Source organism: Diuraphis noxia, unplaced genomic scaffold (assembly GCF_037042655.1).
Source record: "Diuraphis noxia isolate RWA-SAM2 unplaced genomic scaffold, SU_Dnox_SAM2 contig0001, whole genome shotgun sequence".
NCBI classification, from domain to species: Eukaryota; Metazoa; Arthropoda; class Insecta; order Hemiptera; family Aphididae; genus Diuraphis; species Diuraphis noxia.
The window spans coordinates 106,862,048-106,880,196 of record NW_028301711.1 but is presented as its reverse complement, the minus strand read 5'-3'; the positions used below and the strand labels follow the sequence as shown (position 1 = coordinate 106,880,196).

The 18,149-nt window shown below is 31.1% G+C and overlaps 2 protein-coding genes across 2 annotated transcripts in view; one reads left to right on the top strand and one right to left on the bottom strand.

Annotated features, from left to right (window-relative positions):
• The window catches only part of LOC149063221 (polycystin family receptor for egg jelly-like), a 222,862-nt gene that overhangs the window by 36,106 nt on the left and 168,607 nt on the right, over positions 1–18,149 (top strand). The window contains exon 2 of the mRNA XM_089215574.1: positions 17,559–17,822. Coding sequence (XP_089071700.1) covers positions 17,559–17,822 — 264 coding nt within the window. The remainder of the gene's footprint in view (positions 1–17,558; positions 17,823–18,149) is intronic.
• Positions 12,373–14,542, bottom strand: LOC149063227 (52 kDa repressor of the inhibitor of the protein kinase-like). The gene is made up of 2 exons (XM_089222383.1): positions 14,447–14,542; positions 12,373–14,370 (listed from the first exon to the last, which is right to left on the bottom strand). The coding sequence occupies exons 1-2, from the start codon at positions 14,540–14,542 to the stop codon at positions 12,373–12,375; spliced, it is 2,094 nt and encodes a 697-aa protein (XP_089078509.1).

Genomic DNA, 18,149 nt, shown 5'->3' with positions numbered 1-18,149 from the left:
GAAATAGTTTTCCAAATAGTTTCTTTGTGATGTAAATCTCGCCGGTAATCATTTGCGCATCGCTATTGTTAATTTTGACCTTTTTTGTAAGACAGTTGCGCATCGTTCGATTTTTGGGTTATATATCATTTGCGCATCAGCCGTTTTAAAGGTCTTACATCATTCGCGCATCAATATTATTTAACAATAGAATTTTAAAAAAGGTGTATACCCAAAAGGATTATTTGCTTTCTAACTTTGATCATAAAATTCATACATCAACTTTCAAATATTGCACATTTGTACAGATATTTCTATTTTAAAATCTTTCCACCTATCTCTGTCTTCACTATCTTCAATCCTTATTAATTCTTCTGATACTTCCGTGAGATCCGTTTTCACTCTGTCCTCCCATCTTTGTCTTGGTCGGCCCCTAGGTCTTTTACCGTTTAATCTTCCAACGAAAATATTTTTTGCAATACCGTCCGATCTCCAAATATGACCCGCCCATTCTAACCTTTTGCTTTTTAGATACGAACTTATAATGGGTTTATTGAACATTTGGTATATTTCTTGGTTAGTTCTTCTTCTATATTCTCCATTCTCAATTACAGGGCCACATATTCGACGTAGTACTTTTCTTTCAAATATGTTTAACTTCTCCTCATCTCCCTTAGTTACCGACCAGGTTTCACAGCCATACGTCAAGACCGGTCGTAAAAAGCTGGAATATAAATATTCCTTTGACTTCCTGGACAAAAGTTTCGACTTAAACAATTTCGCAAGTGCATAATATCCCTTGTTTCCTGATGCAATTCTCAATTTGATTTCGTTGTGCATATTATTACGGTTGTTTATATTAGTTCCTAGATACTTGAAATCTGTTACTTGTTGGAAAACATATCCATCCACTAGCATATCATCCAGAGCCCTCTCTTCTCTTGATACTACTAGGTATTTGGTCTTTTCTTGATTGACTTTTAATCCTATAGGTTCTGCTGCTTTGATTAGGTCTGCAGTTCTCATTTCCACATCAATTCGAGAACTACCAATTATTACGATATCATCTGCGTATGCTAAAATAGTGTTCTGTTCCAGAATTTCCATATTTTGTCTAGCAGGGAGAGATCTAATTACTTTTTCTAAAGCCAAATTGAAAAGTATTGGAGAAAGCGCATCTCCCTGTCTTAGGCCAGCCCTGACTTCAAAACTTTCTGACAGTGTATTTGCAAATTTTACTCTACATTTTGTTTCGGTATTGCACTCTTTTATCAGCTGGATTAGTTTGGTTGGTATACCAAATTCCTCCAGTGCTTCCCATAGTTTTCTTCTTATAATACTGTCGTACGCCTGTTTGAAGTCCACGAAGCAAAGATGCACTTCTCTACCATACTCATAGTACCTTTCTAACAATTGTCTGATACTAAAAATGGGATATGTTGTAGATTTCCCTCTCATAAAGCCGCTTTGGTAGTCTCCAATTATGTCGTTAGTATAAACTTCAAGCCTTCGCAGGATTGCTATCGACAGAACTTTATAGAAGGTGTCTAAAAGTTAGATTCCTCTATAGTTTGATGTTTCCATCGGATCTCCTTTTTTGTATATCGGGCAAATGATCGCTGTTTTCCAGTCGTTCGGGACTTTTCCACTTACCCATATTTCCTTGATCAATAGCCAAATCTTTGATATTAATTTTGGGTTAGCTGCTTTAATTAATTCCGCATTGATATTGTCCTCCCCCGGTGCCTTATTGTTTTTTAGATATTTAATTATCTGTGTTATTTCTTCATATTCTGGTTCTGGTAATTCTGGCTGTACCGAGTAGTTAGTGGTATGTTCTTGATATTCCTCTGAGTGTACAACCTCGTTAGTAGTACTCAGTAATTCTTTGAAATGTTTCCGGAATTTTTCAACTATATTTGATTCCTCAGTAATCAAACAGCCATGAGCATCTTTAACTATGTTGGTTTTGGCTTTAAAACCCTCCTTGATAGATCTGCATTTTCCGAAAAATAGCCGTGGGTTCCTTCTGTGTTCTTCTATGTTTCTTATTTTTTGTTTTTCATACTCTCTCTTTACGTTTCTCATTTTCTTACTTGCAATTTTTCTGAGATCCTGATATCTTTCCACAATTTCCGGCGTTGGGTCCTGGATCATTTCCTGTCTAGCTTTACTTCGCTTTTCTGTAACGTCTCTACATTCGTCATCAAACCATGGTTTCTCTCTGGTTTGTGTTTTTTTCTTAAACAAATAGGCCGCTTTATTAACAGCTTCCTTGATGATATTCCACCCTTTTTCACTATTAGGTTTCGTATCCAGTTTATTTGATTCCAGGATATTGTTAAGATTATTATGGTAGGCAGTTATTTCTTCCTGGTTTTTTATTTTGTCCATAATATCTAATCGAGCATTTTTCTTTATTCCTTTTTGGTTCATATTCCATTGTCTTGACAATTTCACTTTTAATGAACTAATAACCAGGTAATGGTCAGTGTCGCCATCCGCTCCTCTATAGCTTCTTACGGAATTTATACTAGATTTAAATCTTTTTTCAATCACTACATGATCTATCTGGCTTTTGTATTGGCCACCTGGGGCAAACCAGGTGTGTTTATATATATCTTTTCGTTGGAACTGCGTACTGCTTATTACCAACCCTTTATCTGTGCAAAGACTAATTAACCTCATACCATTATTGTTGCTTTCTTGGTGCAAACTTTCTTTGCCCACAATTGGTTTGAAGATACTCTCCCGCCCTACTTGAGCATTAAAATCTCCTACTACTATTTTTATGCTTTCTCTAGGGATATTGTCAAGTACTCTATCAAGGTCATCGTAAAAAAGATCCTTTAGTTCACAATCTGCTGTTTCCGTTGGGGCATAACAATTGACGATCACTGTGTCAAATGTTTTCCCAGTTAATACTATGTAGCATATTCTGTCATTGATCGGTTCGAATTTCTTTACTAATCTCGACACGGATGACTTAATTACAAAACCAACCCCATTCTCGTGTTTTCCATTGTTCTTTCCGCTAAAGAAAACTGTCATATTTTCGGATTTGATATTGCCCGATCCTGGCCATCTAATCTCCTGCAATCCTACTATATCAACATTGTATCGGTTAATTTCCTTTAATACGCATTGTAAAGAACCTGGTTTATACAGAGTTCTGATATTCCATGTTCCAAATCTTAAAATTCCAGCATTTCCGGTCCGGTTTCCAAGTCTGTTATCCAAATTATCAAACGATTTCCGAGGCTTAGTGGTTTTTGGTTTCTTAACAATATTTTTTTTACAAGGAAGGGTCGTTGGCCCTTCGCTTAACCCCCAACCTGGAGGACCAGACTACCCCAACCAATTAAGGTCAGAGTAGGGCTACTGCAGAGCACTGAACATAAGTGCCCTGGGCGATGGGGACGCCACTTTCCCGACGCCTATTTTAAAATATATAATAATATATATTAGTTTATTATTTTTTAACCGGAAAAACTACAACTGATTATATTGAAATGTGGCAATCTTTAACAAATACGTGTGAATCGATGAATTTGATATTCAACCCTAAAACAATCAGAGTAGATTTTGAAAGGAGTGCACATTTGGCAATTAGACACTGTTTTCCACTATGCGATATATACGGATGTGGATTTCATTTGGGGCAAGCTTGGTATAGGAAGCTCAACCAAGATTTTCCTAACCTCAGAAATGAATATAAAGCCAATACCGAAATCGGAAAATGGATTAAATATTTCTTTGGTTTATCTTTCATTTCCCCTGAAGAAGTTTCTGATGTGTTTTGTGAATTAATCGAAATCGCATCAAATAGTGACGTATTGAATTTTAGCGATTATATGTATGACAATTATATTCAAGAAAATTGTTTATTTCCTCCAGAGATGTGGGCAGAAAAACCATCAAATTCACCTAAAACTACAAATGGACCTGAGGCATTTCATTCTCATTATAATGCACAATTTTACAGTACTCATCCTTCAATATGGAAGGTATGAAATAGTTATTTTATAAATTATTAATTATTAATTTAGTTAATTTAATATATTTTTGTTAAATATGTACTTAGGTAATAGAAACGTTGAAAGAAATACAGACAGAGACCTATGTTAAAATTAAAGATATTTCAAGAGGTATTCACCTTCACTATGACTGTGTAATGTGCCAACAAAATTGTTCATTTTAATGTGTATTTGTATAATTTTTATGACTGTAATTCAATTTATTTTAATTATTTGTATTTATTTATTACATATGATTTATGAAAATCATTACAATTGCAATTAAAAAATAATTTTTTATACAATTCTATTGTTCAGCATGTTGATGCGCATTTGATGTATGATAATTTGGTGCAGGTAAAACGGGAAATGCGCAAACGATAATTAGCGTTGATGCGCAAATGATGTACGATATTTTAGTAAAGGTAAACAGACGATGCGCAAATGATATACGGCCGTAAATCTTTGTGCTTAGGGTGAGCACTATAAAAATTTCACGGTTTTGTTGCAAAAATTCAATTAAAATTTCATCCTCAGTTGAGGAAAATACAAATTTTTTGGACATTTTGTGTGTTGACGCAAGACGTTTCAACGAAGTACTAGTCCAGACTAGTAGTGCGTCCGGACGCACTGCGACATTTACTGACGCGCTGCGTTAAACGCAAGTAGGAAAACAGTCACAAATAAAATGCATGTATCTAGTAACAATGCGTCTGGACGCTGCAGGGAAAACGTACCTTTAGAAGAATCGAATGGGCAGTACATGTCTGGCGTGCTGAAGGAAAAATATTAAATGAAATAACTTCATGGAAACCAAACAAAAAGAGACCCCCTCGGCTGACCGAGACAACGATGGAGTCACCGAGTATATCAAGACCTAAGGCTAATAGGAGTTGAGAATCCGGAAGAGATGGCAAATGATAGAAAACGACGGGAGGAGGAGGTAGCTGCGGTAAAGGGCCTTAATGGCCTATACTAAGCCAAATAAAAAAAAATTATACAATTATTGATTAATAACAAACTTGCCGTATGGGTTATTTGGTTGGGGGTTTTACGTGTATCCTACTTTGTCGGAAAGAATAAAAAATAAAAAATAAAAAATAAAAATAATAACTATTGCTATATTTGGGAGGAGTGTAATGGAAAGAATGGTAATGCAGAAGTAGGATCATGTTTGATTAAATATTTAACACAGTTATCAGAATTGGTGTCACATGTTACAACAGGGGTGTCCAACTCACGGCCCGCGGCCCGCATGTGGCCATTGTAGATTTTGATGCGGCCCTCACTTCAATTTAAAAACCATGAATTAATTGTAGATAATATATTAATATTACGAGAACAAATTTATTTTAAGAATATAAAATTATAAAAAATCAAATAAACTGTAAAGGCCGATGCACGCGTTTATTATAAATAAATATATTTTTCTGTGCACTTATAATTAAATATTAATACTTGAAAAAATATTTCTGCTTATTATTTTTTATAGTAAAATTATGAAAAAATGTATTGTTGTATTATAGAATATAATTTAATCATTAAATTTGAATGTATTATTATTAAATAAAAATATGTGGCCCACAACAACTTTTACCTATATTATGTGGCCCAGTCTTCACAAAAAGTTGGACACCCCTGTGTTACAACATATTTTTACACATGTGGAGGCCAAAACTGAAACAAAAATATTGTAACAGCTATATTATTTGCAATAAATCATTAACAAAATTTAGAAATAATTGATTTCAAGTACATGGAATCCGGGCATTCTAACCTTGAAGCTGACTCCATGCATACTACCATTGAAAGATCTAGGAAACATAAGAAAAATTATACAACACAATATTGGGCTTTATAATTTACAACAGCTAGATCAAACCAAGTCCATATAAAGTGACATATATCCATTACAACGAATTTTATGACTTAGAAAAATTAGTTAAAGATATGTTAAAAATACAACTAACAACACTGACAACGACAAAGTGAACTGATTGAAAATAAAATGGATCAGATTCCAGAAGACTGAACCTTACATAATACAATATAACTATGGCCTAGATGCAACAGTGTTTAAAAAAATGAACACATCCAAAAAAGAAGGAGGAAAAAAAACAATGGGATACTATTATTTTGAGTTCTAAATATGAAGAAAAATTTCCTTTAAGCGAAGCAAAAAAAAGACTTAGAATATCTGTTAGAAACTAAAATTATTCCTAATGATTATAAATAGGTATTTCAATGATGAGTTTCCAACCACTAGTTTTCTCAGATGATGAGGATACTGAGTGAAGTTATAATAACTATCTATTTTATAATTAATTAATTTTTTTTTTTGTTTTTATTAAAATATAATTATTATACAGTGGATTCTTCTTAATATGGGCATCCGTTTATTGTGGGCAAACATGTCTGGTCCCAATACAAATGTATATTAACAATGTTAAATAAAACCGTTAACGAAAATAGTCCGTCTGATACGCTTGAAGCGTGTGCCCATTTTGTCAACCAGATCCATACTAAACAGCTTAGACAACAAACAATTACAACATTTTGAATAACTTCCACATCCTAATATTAATTTAATTTAATATATTATATGTATTTAGTTTTATTTATATAGTAATTATTTAATATTTTTTTTCGATTATTTGATAATACAAACAAAAACTTTTTTTAAAACTAATTTCAGTTTTTATGAATATACGCTTAATGTGGACAAACAGGACTGGCCCAACGTGCCCACATTGCGGAACCCACTGTATTACTATTAAGATAGCAAGAAAAGTGACTAATTTATAAAATGTTTTATTTCATTGTAAAATACTGAATAAAATAAGTTATGATATTTTTGTTTTATCGTTTTTATATAATATTTTTTTTAATGTTCCATTTTATTTGTTATGCTATAACAAAAAGCAGTTATAATCATAATCATAATTATAACATATTATTATTTAAGTAATTGTTGGTCTTTATTAAAATAAAAACCGATAAAAAGCGTGTTTAAGCATTGCTTTTTATGTTTATAAAATGTGTTAAGTACAATATATATTTATTTTTTTAAGAATACAAATATGGTAAGTGCAAGTTTTTTTAATTTTTAAATTAATTTTTTGAGATTTTTCTATAGCAGAACAAACATTTTTAATCCTCATGACTCATTACATGTTATGGAAAATATAATAAAAACTTTATCATAGTTAGTTACATTTTTGAATTGTTATAACAGTTAAAACTTTAAAATTACGAAAATGTCACTTACGACATGTGTGCACTATGTCATCGATATTATCACGCATTATTTTTATTTTTCGACGGAAAACATTTTTTTGTTTAATCGCTATTACGCCAATCTTTGCCAATGTTAGTGTAGTAAGATCTAAGTGCAAATTCTTAAGATATACAATAAATTAAAAGTGTACACGACCTGATCGAATGCACCTACTTCACGACTCACGAGTGAGTATCTGATGGATAAACAAAACCCCTATGTCATTTGTAGTAGGAGTATAGTTCTATTGAACCACGCAGTATATGGGTTATTATAATATATTTTTTTTTCATGTTTTTGATTAATGCTCTAAAATTAACGATTTAATGTACATGAATAAAATGTGTTATACATTAAGACTATTAAGTAAATTTAAATTACACACTTACATAATGTTGATAGGTAGGGGGGTCGTATTAAAAAATAAATTATTTTGGGGGGTCGTGGATCAAAAAAGGTCGCGCACCACTGACCTATGGTATATTGTCATAGGTATTATTACTACTATTATAATATACTGATTACTGGTTAAACTAATTGTAGTTATCTGGTGAATTGAATTGTTATTACTCATTATAATATTAAATTAGTAGTTTTATTTTTAGTTTCCTGTTAAGCGTTTATTTTGACCGTACTGGTAGTATGGCAGTTGCCGAGCACGTAGTGGATCCGCTGACGAAACCTCTCTCGTACGCGCATGCACATGTCAATAACTCGATAACCATATAAATTTCACAACGATATATTTATTGTTTTAACAAAAATAAAGTTAGTTAATATTGTCTGATTATGATTCTGAAAAAAATATTTGAATTCAACAGAAAAATGTCTGTATATCGTTCGAAACATTTTTGTGCTTCAAAAACTTTTCGTTTATTTGCTGAGTAAATTAATCAATAAATGGTATGGTATGGTAATGGTATAGTCGCATTCTTATACTCTTCGCCACGAGAGAAGGAACCCGTTTCGCGCATGCAGACTGACGACACCTAGCGGTACCATTCCCCCCACTTTGTCCACTACAGTTCGCGATGTGACGTGCGTGAATTTGATTGCGTTTTGTCGGGACACGGGTTACTTCACTCGTGACACGGAGTATAAAATAATTATATTTGTCAGGAGGGGTAAGCTCAATTTTTTTTTATTTTACTCACACGTTCAAAAATACAATTTGTTTGTTAGTCATATCATGTGTTTATTTCAGACGATAACATACAATCGAAGTCTTTAACTCGGCTACTTAACAGAACATTTAACTTAACTCTCGTTCTATTATAGTCGAATCGCACAACATTAACATAAGCTCAGTCCACCGTTACTTTTGAATCGGTTTTAAATTTTTTTTAAAGTTTACAAAGAGTCAAAGCATATACTGACACCTTATCAATAAAATACAAATTGGAACAACATATTTTAAAACAATTGTTTCATAAGTATCGTCATCTCTAACTTGTAAACACACAAACAATTCAGAACCCATAGCTCCAGTCAGGACACCAGTAGCTGATGAATTTTTCCTCTGTGATATTTTATCAAGTGCAGTGCACCACAACACAAGGAAGTAATTGTCCAATTACATTAATAACTGTATAGTTATCCATCAATAGGCATTTTAAAGAATTTGAAACAGAATTCAAATCATTACTTTCATTAATTTTATTTAATGACTTCTAAATCATTTTTCCAGTTCAAAATTTCTAATATGTATTCAGTACGAGGCAAGCTAAATTCTGAGATCCAATAACTCTAACTAGAGTAAATACCATTAGAGTATACGTACTTACGAAATTCACCCTTAATTTTTTTAAATAACATAACTAGCAATATTCTATAAGAGTTTATTGATAGTATTAGACATTTTTGATAAGTTTTATTAAGTTATTTAGGACCTTAAAAAAAAAGTCATTAAGTAACTTATAAAAAATTTGTTTTGTAACGATTTGAAACCATGTAGAAAAAATTGAGCAGTAAGAAAGTCATAATATATATAATGTAATACGGTACCTCGAAAAAATAACTCCGGAAATTTAGACCCCGAATAAATAACCCCGTGAAAAAATAACCACAGAAAAAATAACCCCAAATGAGATTTTTCAAATTGATCTAAATATTGGTGTTAATATGTCATTGCGTTAAAAAAATTTAAAAATGTTTAATATACCTATTACCTACGTACAATTTTTATGTTCCCACAAATAACGTTAATTTTGGATTCAATGATAAATTATTGATTACCTACGATAAAAACGATTCAGAGCACGATGCCAATCTGTCTGTCATATCGATCAGATATATAATAACAAGGTACAGCGACAATGTGAAATAATATTATAATGGATAATAAAGGTGGCTTTATCTTGGTCGAGGCACGTTTGGACCAGACACGTTAGGGAAACTAATAAAAATGCAACTCGTTTGAACTAGGATTTTGTGAACCCGTTTGGACCAATTTTTATTCATATATTTTACTTCTAAATAATTACTAAAAAGCCCGCTTAGATGTTCCGTTAAACTGTGTAAACTAATTTGTAGATTATGTAGAGAACAAAATTATTTATAATTGATGGCTGACCAAAAACCCACAGTTACATTATAGGTTTATACAATTATTAATATAATATAAATTATATCTGTTACGACACGGCCCTATCGGCCGGTGCGATAATACTAATTGACAATAATTGCGGTTACCTATATATTACTATCGCAAACACTATATTCTACGTATGTGCAGTGGTGACATCGAAGCCCAGTTCCTATACCTTTACCTTACTAGGTTAGTATTGGTATTTTGGTTAGTACATATAGTGCACTATAAAATGGGAAGGAAAATGCTGGTCCAAACGAGTTGTATAAAACTAATATTTTTTAGTCCAAACGGGTCTTCAAAATTGGTCCAAACGAGTTGTGTGTTAGGAAAATTGGTCCAAACTGGTCCTGTCCCTTTATCTATAATGAAAGAAAAATCTATTAAAAAAACAATTCAAAGTCAAAGGATTCAGAATTTTCCAATAGTACCTGAAAATCTAACAGATTTAAAAATAGAAGATATGTACTATGAATATTGTCAATTAATACAATATTGTTTATTTATTATCAATATAGGTACGGAGCAAAACTCGGTCTAACAGGCACAAAATACAACACGCTATTCCATTATATTATAAATAATTATTAATAATAATAATAATACAGTAAATGTATTAACGTTTTTCTGTCACTTTTATTTTGTTTTCCTCAATTTTTTTGAAAACTGTTGGAAAATGTTCACTTTTGACCCCCTCCCAAAGTACCAAATAGATGCATTTTCCTATTTAAAGAGTAACTGAAGTCAAAAATTGAACCGTTATTACTACTCCAAAACGTGATGATAGACACAAAAATAAAAAAACACACATCTTTGTAAAATCATACATTCATCACTCCGTTCAGAATCTAAAAATAATTTATTTAATTAATAATTTCAAATAATCGCTCCACTCAGAATCTAAAAATAAAAAAAATATTATTTTTATTATTTTATCAACATAATATAATCATAATTGTATTGTAGGTGAATGGAGTATTTATGAAAATGAAACGTTTTTATTATTTGATAACCATAGTGAAGAAAATGAAAGGGTCATCAGTTTTAGATCTAGAAGTAACTTGAAGCTTTTAGCTAATTCATATACCTGGTATGCAGATGGTAACTTTGGATTGGCCCCGAAAAATTTTTTGCAATTATACGTTATAAGAATTAGGAAATATAATGAATTTTTACGGTTCTTTTCTGCCTACTCGAAAAAAAAACTCAAAGTATTTACGAAATAATGTTCCGTGCTATTCTTTCAGTCTGTGAAAAGAATAATATTTTTCCGAAAAATGTATTAGGGGAACATTTAACAATAAATGGATGTTTCTACAATCTTTATCAGAGCACTCACAGGAAATCATTGGAATTAGAGTTAAAAAAAAAGGTATCAAGATGATGATAATTTTAATAACTTTTGTGGTATGTTAGATGGTTTGGCTTTTTTGCCACTAACTAGATTAAATGAAGGTATTGACTATTTAAAATTAAATATACCTCTTGGCGCGGATGATTTATTTAATTATTTTGATGAAACGTACGTGAGTGGAACGTTACGTCGAGTTAATAAACAAAATGTTTCAAGTTTACCGTTTGACGTATTCCAGCAATATTTCCTCCGGAAACTTGGAATGTTTACCAAACAACTATACAAAATAATCAACGTACCAATAATGTTTGCGAGTCATGGAACAATAGATTTAGTCATTTAGTCGGAGTGAAACATCCATCAATTTGGACATTAATCAATAAAATAAAAAATGAAATGTCGTCTGACCGTGCAAAACTTGCTTTGCAAACTGTAGGAGATTCCAAAACTAAATGTTCTAAATCAAAAACCGCTCAAAAGAGATTAAAAACATTATGTGAACGGTTAAATTCAAACGAAATTGCAGTAGATATATTTTTGAAAATAATATCCTTTGATTTAAGAAAACGATTATAAAATAGATATTGATATTATACATAGGTATTATATATATTTTAGATTCTGAACGAAGTGATGAATGTATTGATTTTACAATGATGTGCGTTTTTTTTTTTTGTACTAGGCTCCTAACATATTTTTACAATAGCAGTTGAAAAATAAAAGAAATACATAAAATACAAAAATAAAATAAAATACAAAAATACAATTTTTTTTTACAATCATTCAAATTTTAATTTTGACAACATACGTAAAAATCACGAAAATTCGCAAATTATTTTAAGCTAGAATTCATATAAAATTTTCTTTTTAAATCCAAGATTTGAAATTTTTAATAATCTCTAATATATCCTAGACAGATAAATCGCCTTCTTTCAGAATCGTTTTTCATATACAATGATACCTATCATTGCATTCAAATTTAACCTACCCTAGTCAGAGGTCCACCCCACCACCAGTGGCGTAGCCAGGAATTTTGTATGGGGGGGGGGGGGCTAATTTTCACAAAAAAATTCAAAAAATACAAATAACATATTTCTTTTATTTACTTTTGTTTTTTAAATTGTATACATGTATAAACATTTTTATTTATTTATTATGCCTACAGGCTCCAATCTTTTAACTGCATTCTTCTTGGGGCGTTTTGAGCAAAAACTTGAATGATATCTGCTTCCTTAACAAGTTCTTTTTTATTTATATTTGCCATAGCTAAGCCATTTAATCTTTTCTCCATCATTGTTGACCTCAAGTATGTTTTCATTCTTGACAGGGTGGAAAATGTTCTTTCTGGTGTTGCAGAAGTTACAGGCAAGGTTGCAAATAACTGTAACAATAATTTAATGTTAGGTACAAGGTTAGTACAGTGGGACATTGATTCAATAGCTGAGACAGGCTTTGGTATGTTGTTAGTTTTCCATTGTTGCCTCCATAATGATAACTCAGCTTTGAGTGTAGAGTTCATATTATTAGATAAATCATTGCTATATATTTTGGCAGCTTCTAAAATAGTTCTATCGTCATACTCATCAAAATGACTTGGAATCAAACCTTCTAGAGGGATTATGCTAGATAGTCTATTATCGAACCGTGTATCCATTGATTGAATGAGATAATCAAGAAAAGGAAGAAATATTGATCGTTTGAAATATATTTCAGCATTTTCAGAATCAATATTTATTCTATTTATTTGTCTGTTACATATTCGAGGCATGCGTATTTCAATATTAATTTTTTCTCCTAATTCTATTACGTTTTTAAAAACTATGTTAAACTGGTTGTCTGCATCTTCCCGAAGACTCTGTAATGCCCCTTTTATTACCATGACATCGGATAATGCTCTTGATAAGTCTTGTTGCTTAGATTGTAAAGCAACACTAAGTTGTAATGTATAAGCAAGGCAAAGCGCCGCAACATCAATAGCCACTAGAAATTCACTTTTAGTTATAGAATTTAAGTACTGTAATGCTTTACTTGAAGTTTCAGTGTTTGAATCATGTTGTAGTTCTTCAAGTGCATTAAGTATAAAAACATACAATTCTTTAAATGTCATCAAGGAGTCATGACGTTCAACCCAACGCGTCTCGCACAATGTTTTAAGTTTAGTCTTTCTCTGTTTGTTGGATTCTGTATTTGAAATTTCTGATTCTATAACAGATTTTAATTTGTCTGCTCTTTTTGCAGAAGCAGAGAAAAAAGATGCAACAGCACTAATAACTCCCATCATATGCTTTATTGAAGACACTTCGCACGCTTTAGTTATACATAAATTAAGTGAATGACTGAAACAATGGGCATAAAATGCTAATGGCTGTTCGTTTAAAATTAGAGCCTGAACACCATTGTTTTTGCCTGCCATGTTTGATCCACCATCATAGCCTTGACCCCTGAGATTATCTAAGCTAAGCCCTAGTTCTTCTAACTTTTGTTTAATAGCGTTTTTGATTGAAACTCCCGTGGTAGAAGTCATTTTGACAAAACCCAAAAAGTCCTCTTGAATGACACAATTTGTTAAATCAACATATCGAATACAAACGGTCATTTGTTCTTCTGTACTTAAATCGGTGGTTTCATCACACAAAATAGAATAGAACTTTGAAGATTTAATTCTTTCAACAATTTTTTTTTCAATTACACTGCCAATGGCTTCAATTACTTCATTTTGAATCTGAGGACTTATCATTGTACAGTTTTTAGGTGCTGTTTCCAAATGATTCAATAAATCAGTATCACCACATTCAATTCTAAAAGCAAGAAGACCACGAAACACTCCTTGCTCACCATTTAAACAAAAGTCTCGGACATTACCTGATGCCATGGAACCCATTTCCCGGTGCCCACGTAATGGAATATTATGTCGAGCACAAAATAGTATAGTTTTAACTATTGGCATCAATCTCTTACGGTTGTATTCAATTGTTTGTTGTTTATGTTTATCTAGAAGCACATTTACTGACTTATTATTTGTATTTTCAAAATTAATTAAAAAGTCATTGGCCCTTTGTGTGGACAAACGATGGTAGTCATTATTTTGATGATTTTGTAATTCTTTCAATGCATCTTTATACTTCACCATAGGGTACTTAACTAGTTTTCCAAGTTTCTATAAAAACAAATTATATAATTTATAAACTATTCATATTATTATGGTGGTATAAGTTTAAGCAGAAAATAATTACTTGATGGCCAACACCACCTCCAGAAAACGCAAAAACTATACAATATTTACAATAAGCCCCTTCTTTGCATTTACTATAAGCTAACCATGGGAACATTGTTAAATATTTGTGTAGAAATCTCCTTTTTTGTTTCCCTTCAACACATTCAGGAAAAACATAGTTAGCAGGAGATTTCCACTCAAGCGTCAAGCAATTATTTATTTATTTAGCATTTAGTTGCTGTTTTCCAATAAAATTAGCAATATCATTAAGGGGCCAAGCAGGTGCGCCAAGAACCTATTAAGTGAGAATTAATAAATAACAAGCATTAGCATACAAGCAAATCTATGAATCTGAATATAAGATTGATTATAAAATTATCAATATATATAAATAAATAAATATAAGATAAAATATAATAGTTATTCACTTGTACTAATTCTACACTTTACACTTATGACAGTAAATGGCTTTAATCTAAATTAAAAATAAATTAAAAACTACACAATTTTTACCGTTTCATTAATATTTTCATTAGGATCAGTTTCTTTAGGAATAATAGAATCAGGTTCAATAGATTTAATGGTAATTGGTGTTGTTGATGGTATAGTTAGTTCCTAATTTTCAGCCTTATCAATCTTAATCTTCATAAGTAAAGTATAAAAAATATAGTTAATCTTATAATTTTATAGTAATATCAGATATATAGAAATACTCTGTACTTAATTTTCAAATTTGTAAACATAAAAATTCAGCATATGGAATTTATGATGAAGAACATAATATTATTTAAGTTGGTCAATGCAATTTGATATTTGTACTTACTGGCTCATCCGAGTAGACTTCTTGGCATTTTTTTTTCATATTAAATATTGGAAATACATTTTTCCGTTTATCACTCATGTTTATATAATTTTAAATGCGTACCCACTACCCACTACCCACTATTCGCTACGAAACACACAAAAAAAATGAATATATAATAATATAATATCAATATAGTAACAGAAAAACTAAATAAAGTAATAAAGTAGGTAATAAACTTTGTCGTTTGTCTATGCGACTATGCGTAACACCGTAACAGTATTACAGTAACCGGCATGTTTGATATAAATTATCATTTGTTAAATGTTTATTTCAATTATCATTATATTTTTATTAGTGTATGTCTGTTAACAATAATCACAATATGGATTTTGCATCATATTAGATAAGGACGTGATACTGTGATAGTAGTTATTGCCTATTGGTACAAGTGTTACAACTGTAAAAGGTAGGCACCGACTGCTCCGAGGCTCGTATTATCGAAGTACAGTTGTACTATACATTTATTAAACGCCGCTGTGTGAATTAACCATGATAAGACAATGATAAGAGAAAGAATATCATAAAGATTGATATTTTTTATTATTAAATTATAATATGACTATAGCCTACTATGGCTAAAATAAACACAGTCAATGGGGGGGGGGGGCTATAGCCCTCTTAGCCCCCCCCCCTGGCTACGCCACTGCCCACCACCAATGTACAGCAGAGCGATACCCACTTACCCGCTTTTTTTAATATTATTATTTACCGTGACTGAAAAATTTGACAATATGTTTTAAATTATTATTATATTATTGAAATTATATTGTATTAAAAATAAGTAGGTTCCTGCAGGTACACCTTACAAATCAATTTTATTATAGGGTTATTTTTTCCGGGGTTATTCATGTAATAAGGGTGTCCCGTGAGGATTTACCCATAGCGATATCTCTCGAAATAATGGCAATATCGAAATTCTGGTTTGGTAATAAAACTCACAGGGATTAGAACTATAATTGTTATATATTTTTATTTATTTTAATGTTTTGGTAAAATAGTTTAAAAATGTAATTTTATATTTAATTATTTCCAAAAAAATTAAAAATAGCAATGTTGTAGAGTTTATTTTTCAGAAAATATTGACGTTTCAAAATTGTATTTTCATTAATTTCCTGTTTTTTAATATTTTTTTTAGTTTCGAGTTAATTGCGAATTATTTAACACCATAATGTCATCAAACATGTAACCCGCCGCGCCACGCGCATTCCCAAACGACCAGCCGAATACTCTCCGTGTTCCTAATACCTAGTTATCAAATTATAATCATATTTTATTTCATCAAAACTAGAAAAAATATTAAACTCAGGAAATTAATGAAAATAAAATTTTGAATTGCTAATATTTCCAGAAAAATAAACACCATAAAATGGCTATCTTTAATTTTTTTTTTGGAATTATTAAATATAAAAATATATTTTTAACTTTTTTTACCAAAACATTAAAATAAATTTTAAAACGAAATAATTATAGTTCTCATCCCTGTGAATCTTATTATAAAACCAGAGTTTTGATGTCTCCATTATTTCATGAGATATCGCAATGGGTAAATCCTCGCGGGACACCCCGTATATGTGTAATAATATTAAAAATAATTACTACTCACTACTTGCTTAATAACAATTCAACAAGTATAATTAAAAAATCACTTACCTATAATTAGTGATGGGTACTGGGTATATATCCATGACATAAATACCTTTCCAAAATTGTGTATTTAGTTCTTTTCTTATCGCACCGTCGGCCGTCACACTACTGAAGTTGGTGTGCGTCGTGCGTGTGGCGTGTGCGTGTGTGGCGACTGGCGACTTTAAAACGGTTACATTTATTGTGCATTATTAAAACAGTTTACTTGCTAATCAAGGCAAAGCCTAAATTCCAGAGGAGCGTACGTAACGCATAAAAAATAACGGTTGAGTTGTGAAAAACACGATTAATATATTTTTATTATTATTAAAATCATTTTTTCTATGATATAGGAATATAATTTTTTAGTTAATAAAGGTATTTGAATAATCATCAATATAATATATCGGCGCGCGAAAACACGAAAAGCGATGACGGAATGTTAGGAGATAAGGGAGAAAGAGCGCGTAAAGTAGAATAATGTCATGGAAGAAACGCGGAGTGCAGGCAGCGCCCCAAGTGGGATTTATCGAAAATAGATTTGACGTTTTGTATATAATTTAAATAATTATTAAAATATAAGTACTAATATTTACAGTTAGATTTTTACATAATTTATTTTGTATTATGTTTGTATGATAAGAAACAAATAAGGCCTATCCGAAGAAACCGAGTTTCTATTATCGAAGAAAAATTAAATCAGGCGAATCTATAATGACATATTTTGTTATTGAAAGCTATGTCAAGTTAAGATATAAATGGCAATTCGGTGAAGACCCATATTTTGAACTAACGTCGCCACCTCAGTTAATGACAACGGATAAATTGAATAAAACTTGTTTTGACATGAGCAATGCAGATTTTCCAGTCAATAGAAATATGTGTAGTTTAGTCACAACTACCTACGGTGAATATGTATACAGTTTACGTTCTAACTACCTTCCTATCTATAAAATCCAGAAACTCCTTTAAAATTAAAAAATTTAAATATGTCAACTATAAGCATTTGGCGACATTATATGTATAATATTATAAAAATATAATATGATATATATCATAATTTAAAATTAGTTTAAAATGCAAGTCATTGGTAAAAATTCAATTTATAACTTATTTATTTTAGTAAATCAACATAGACATAATATTATTGCCATTCTTTATTGTAGACTTATACGCAAAGGTAATATTATTTGTCATTTTTTTTTTTTTTATAGGGGGAACCCGTGACAACATT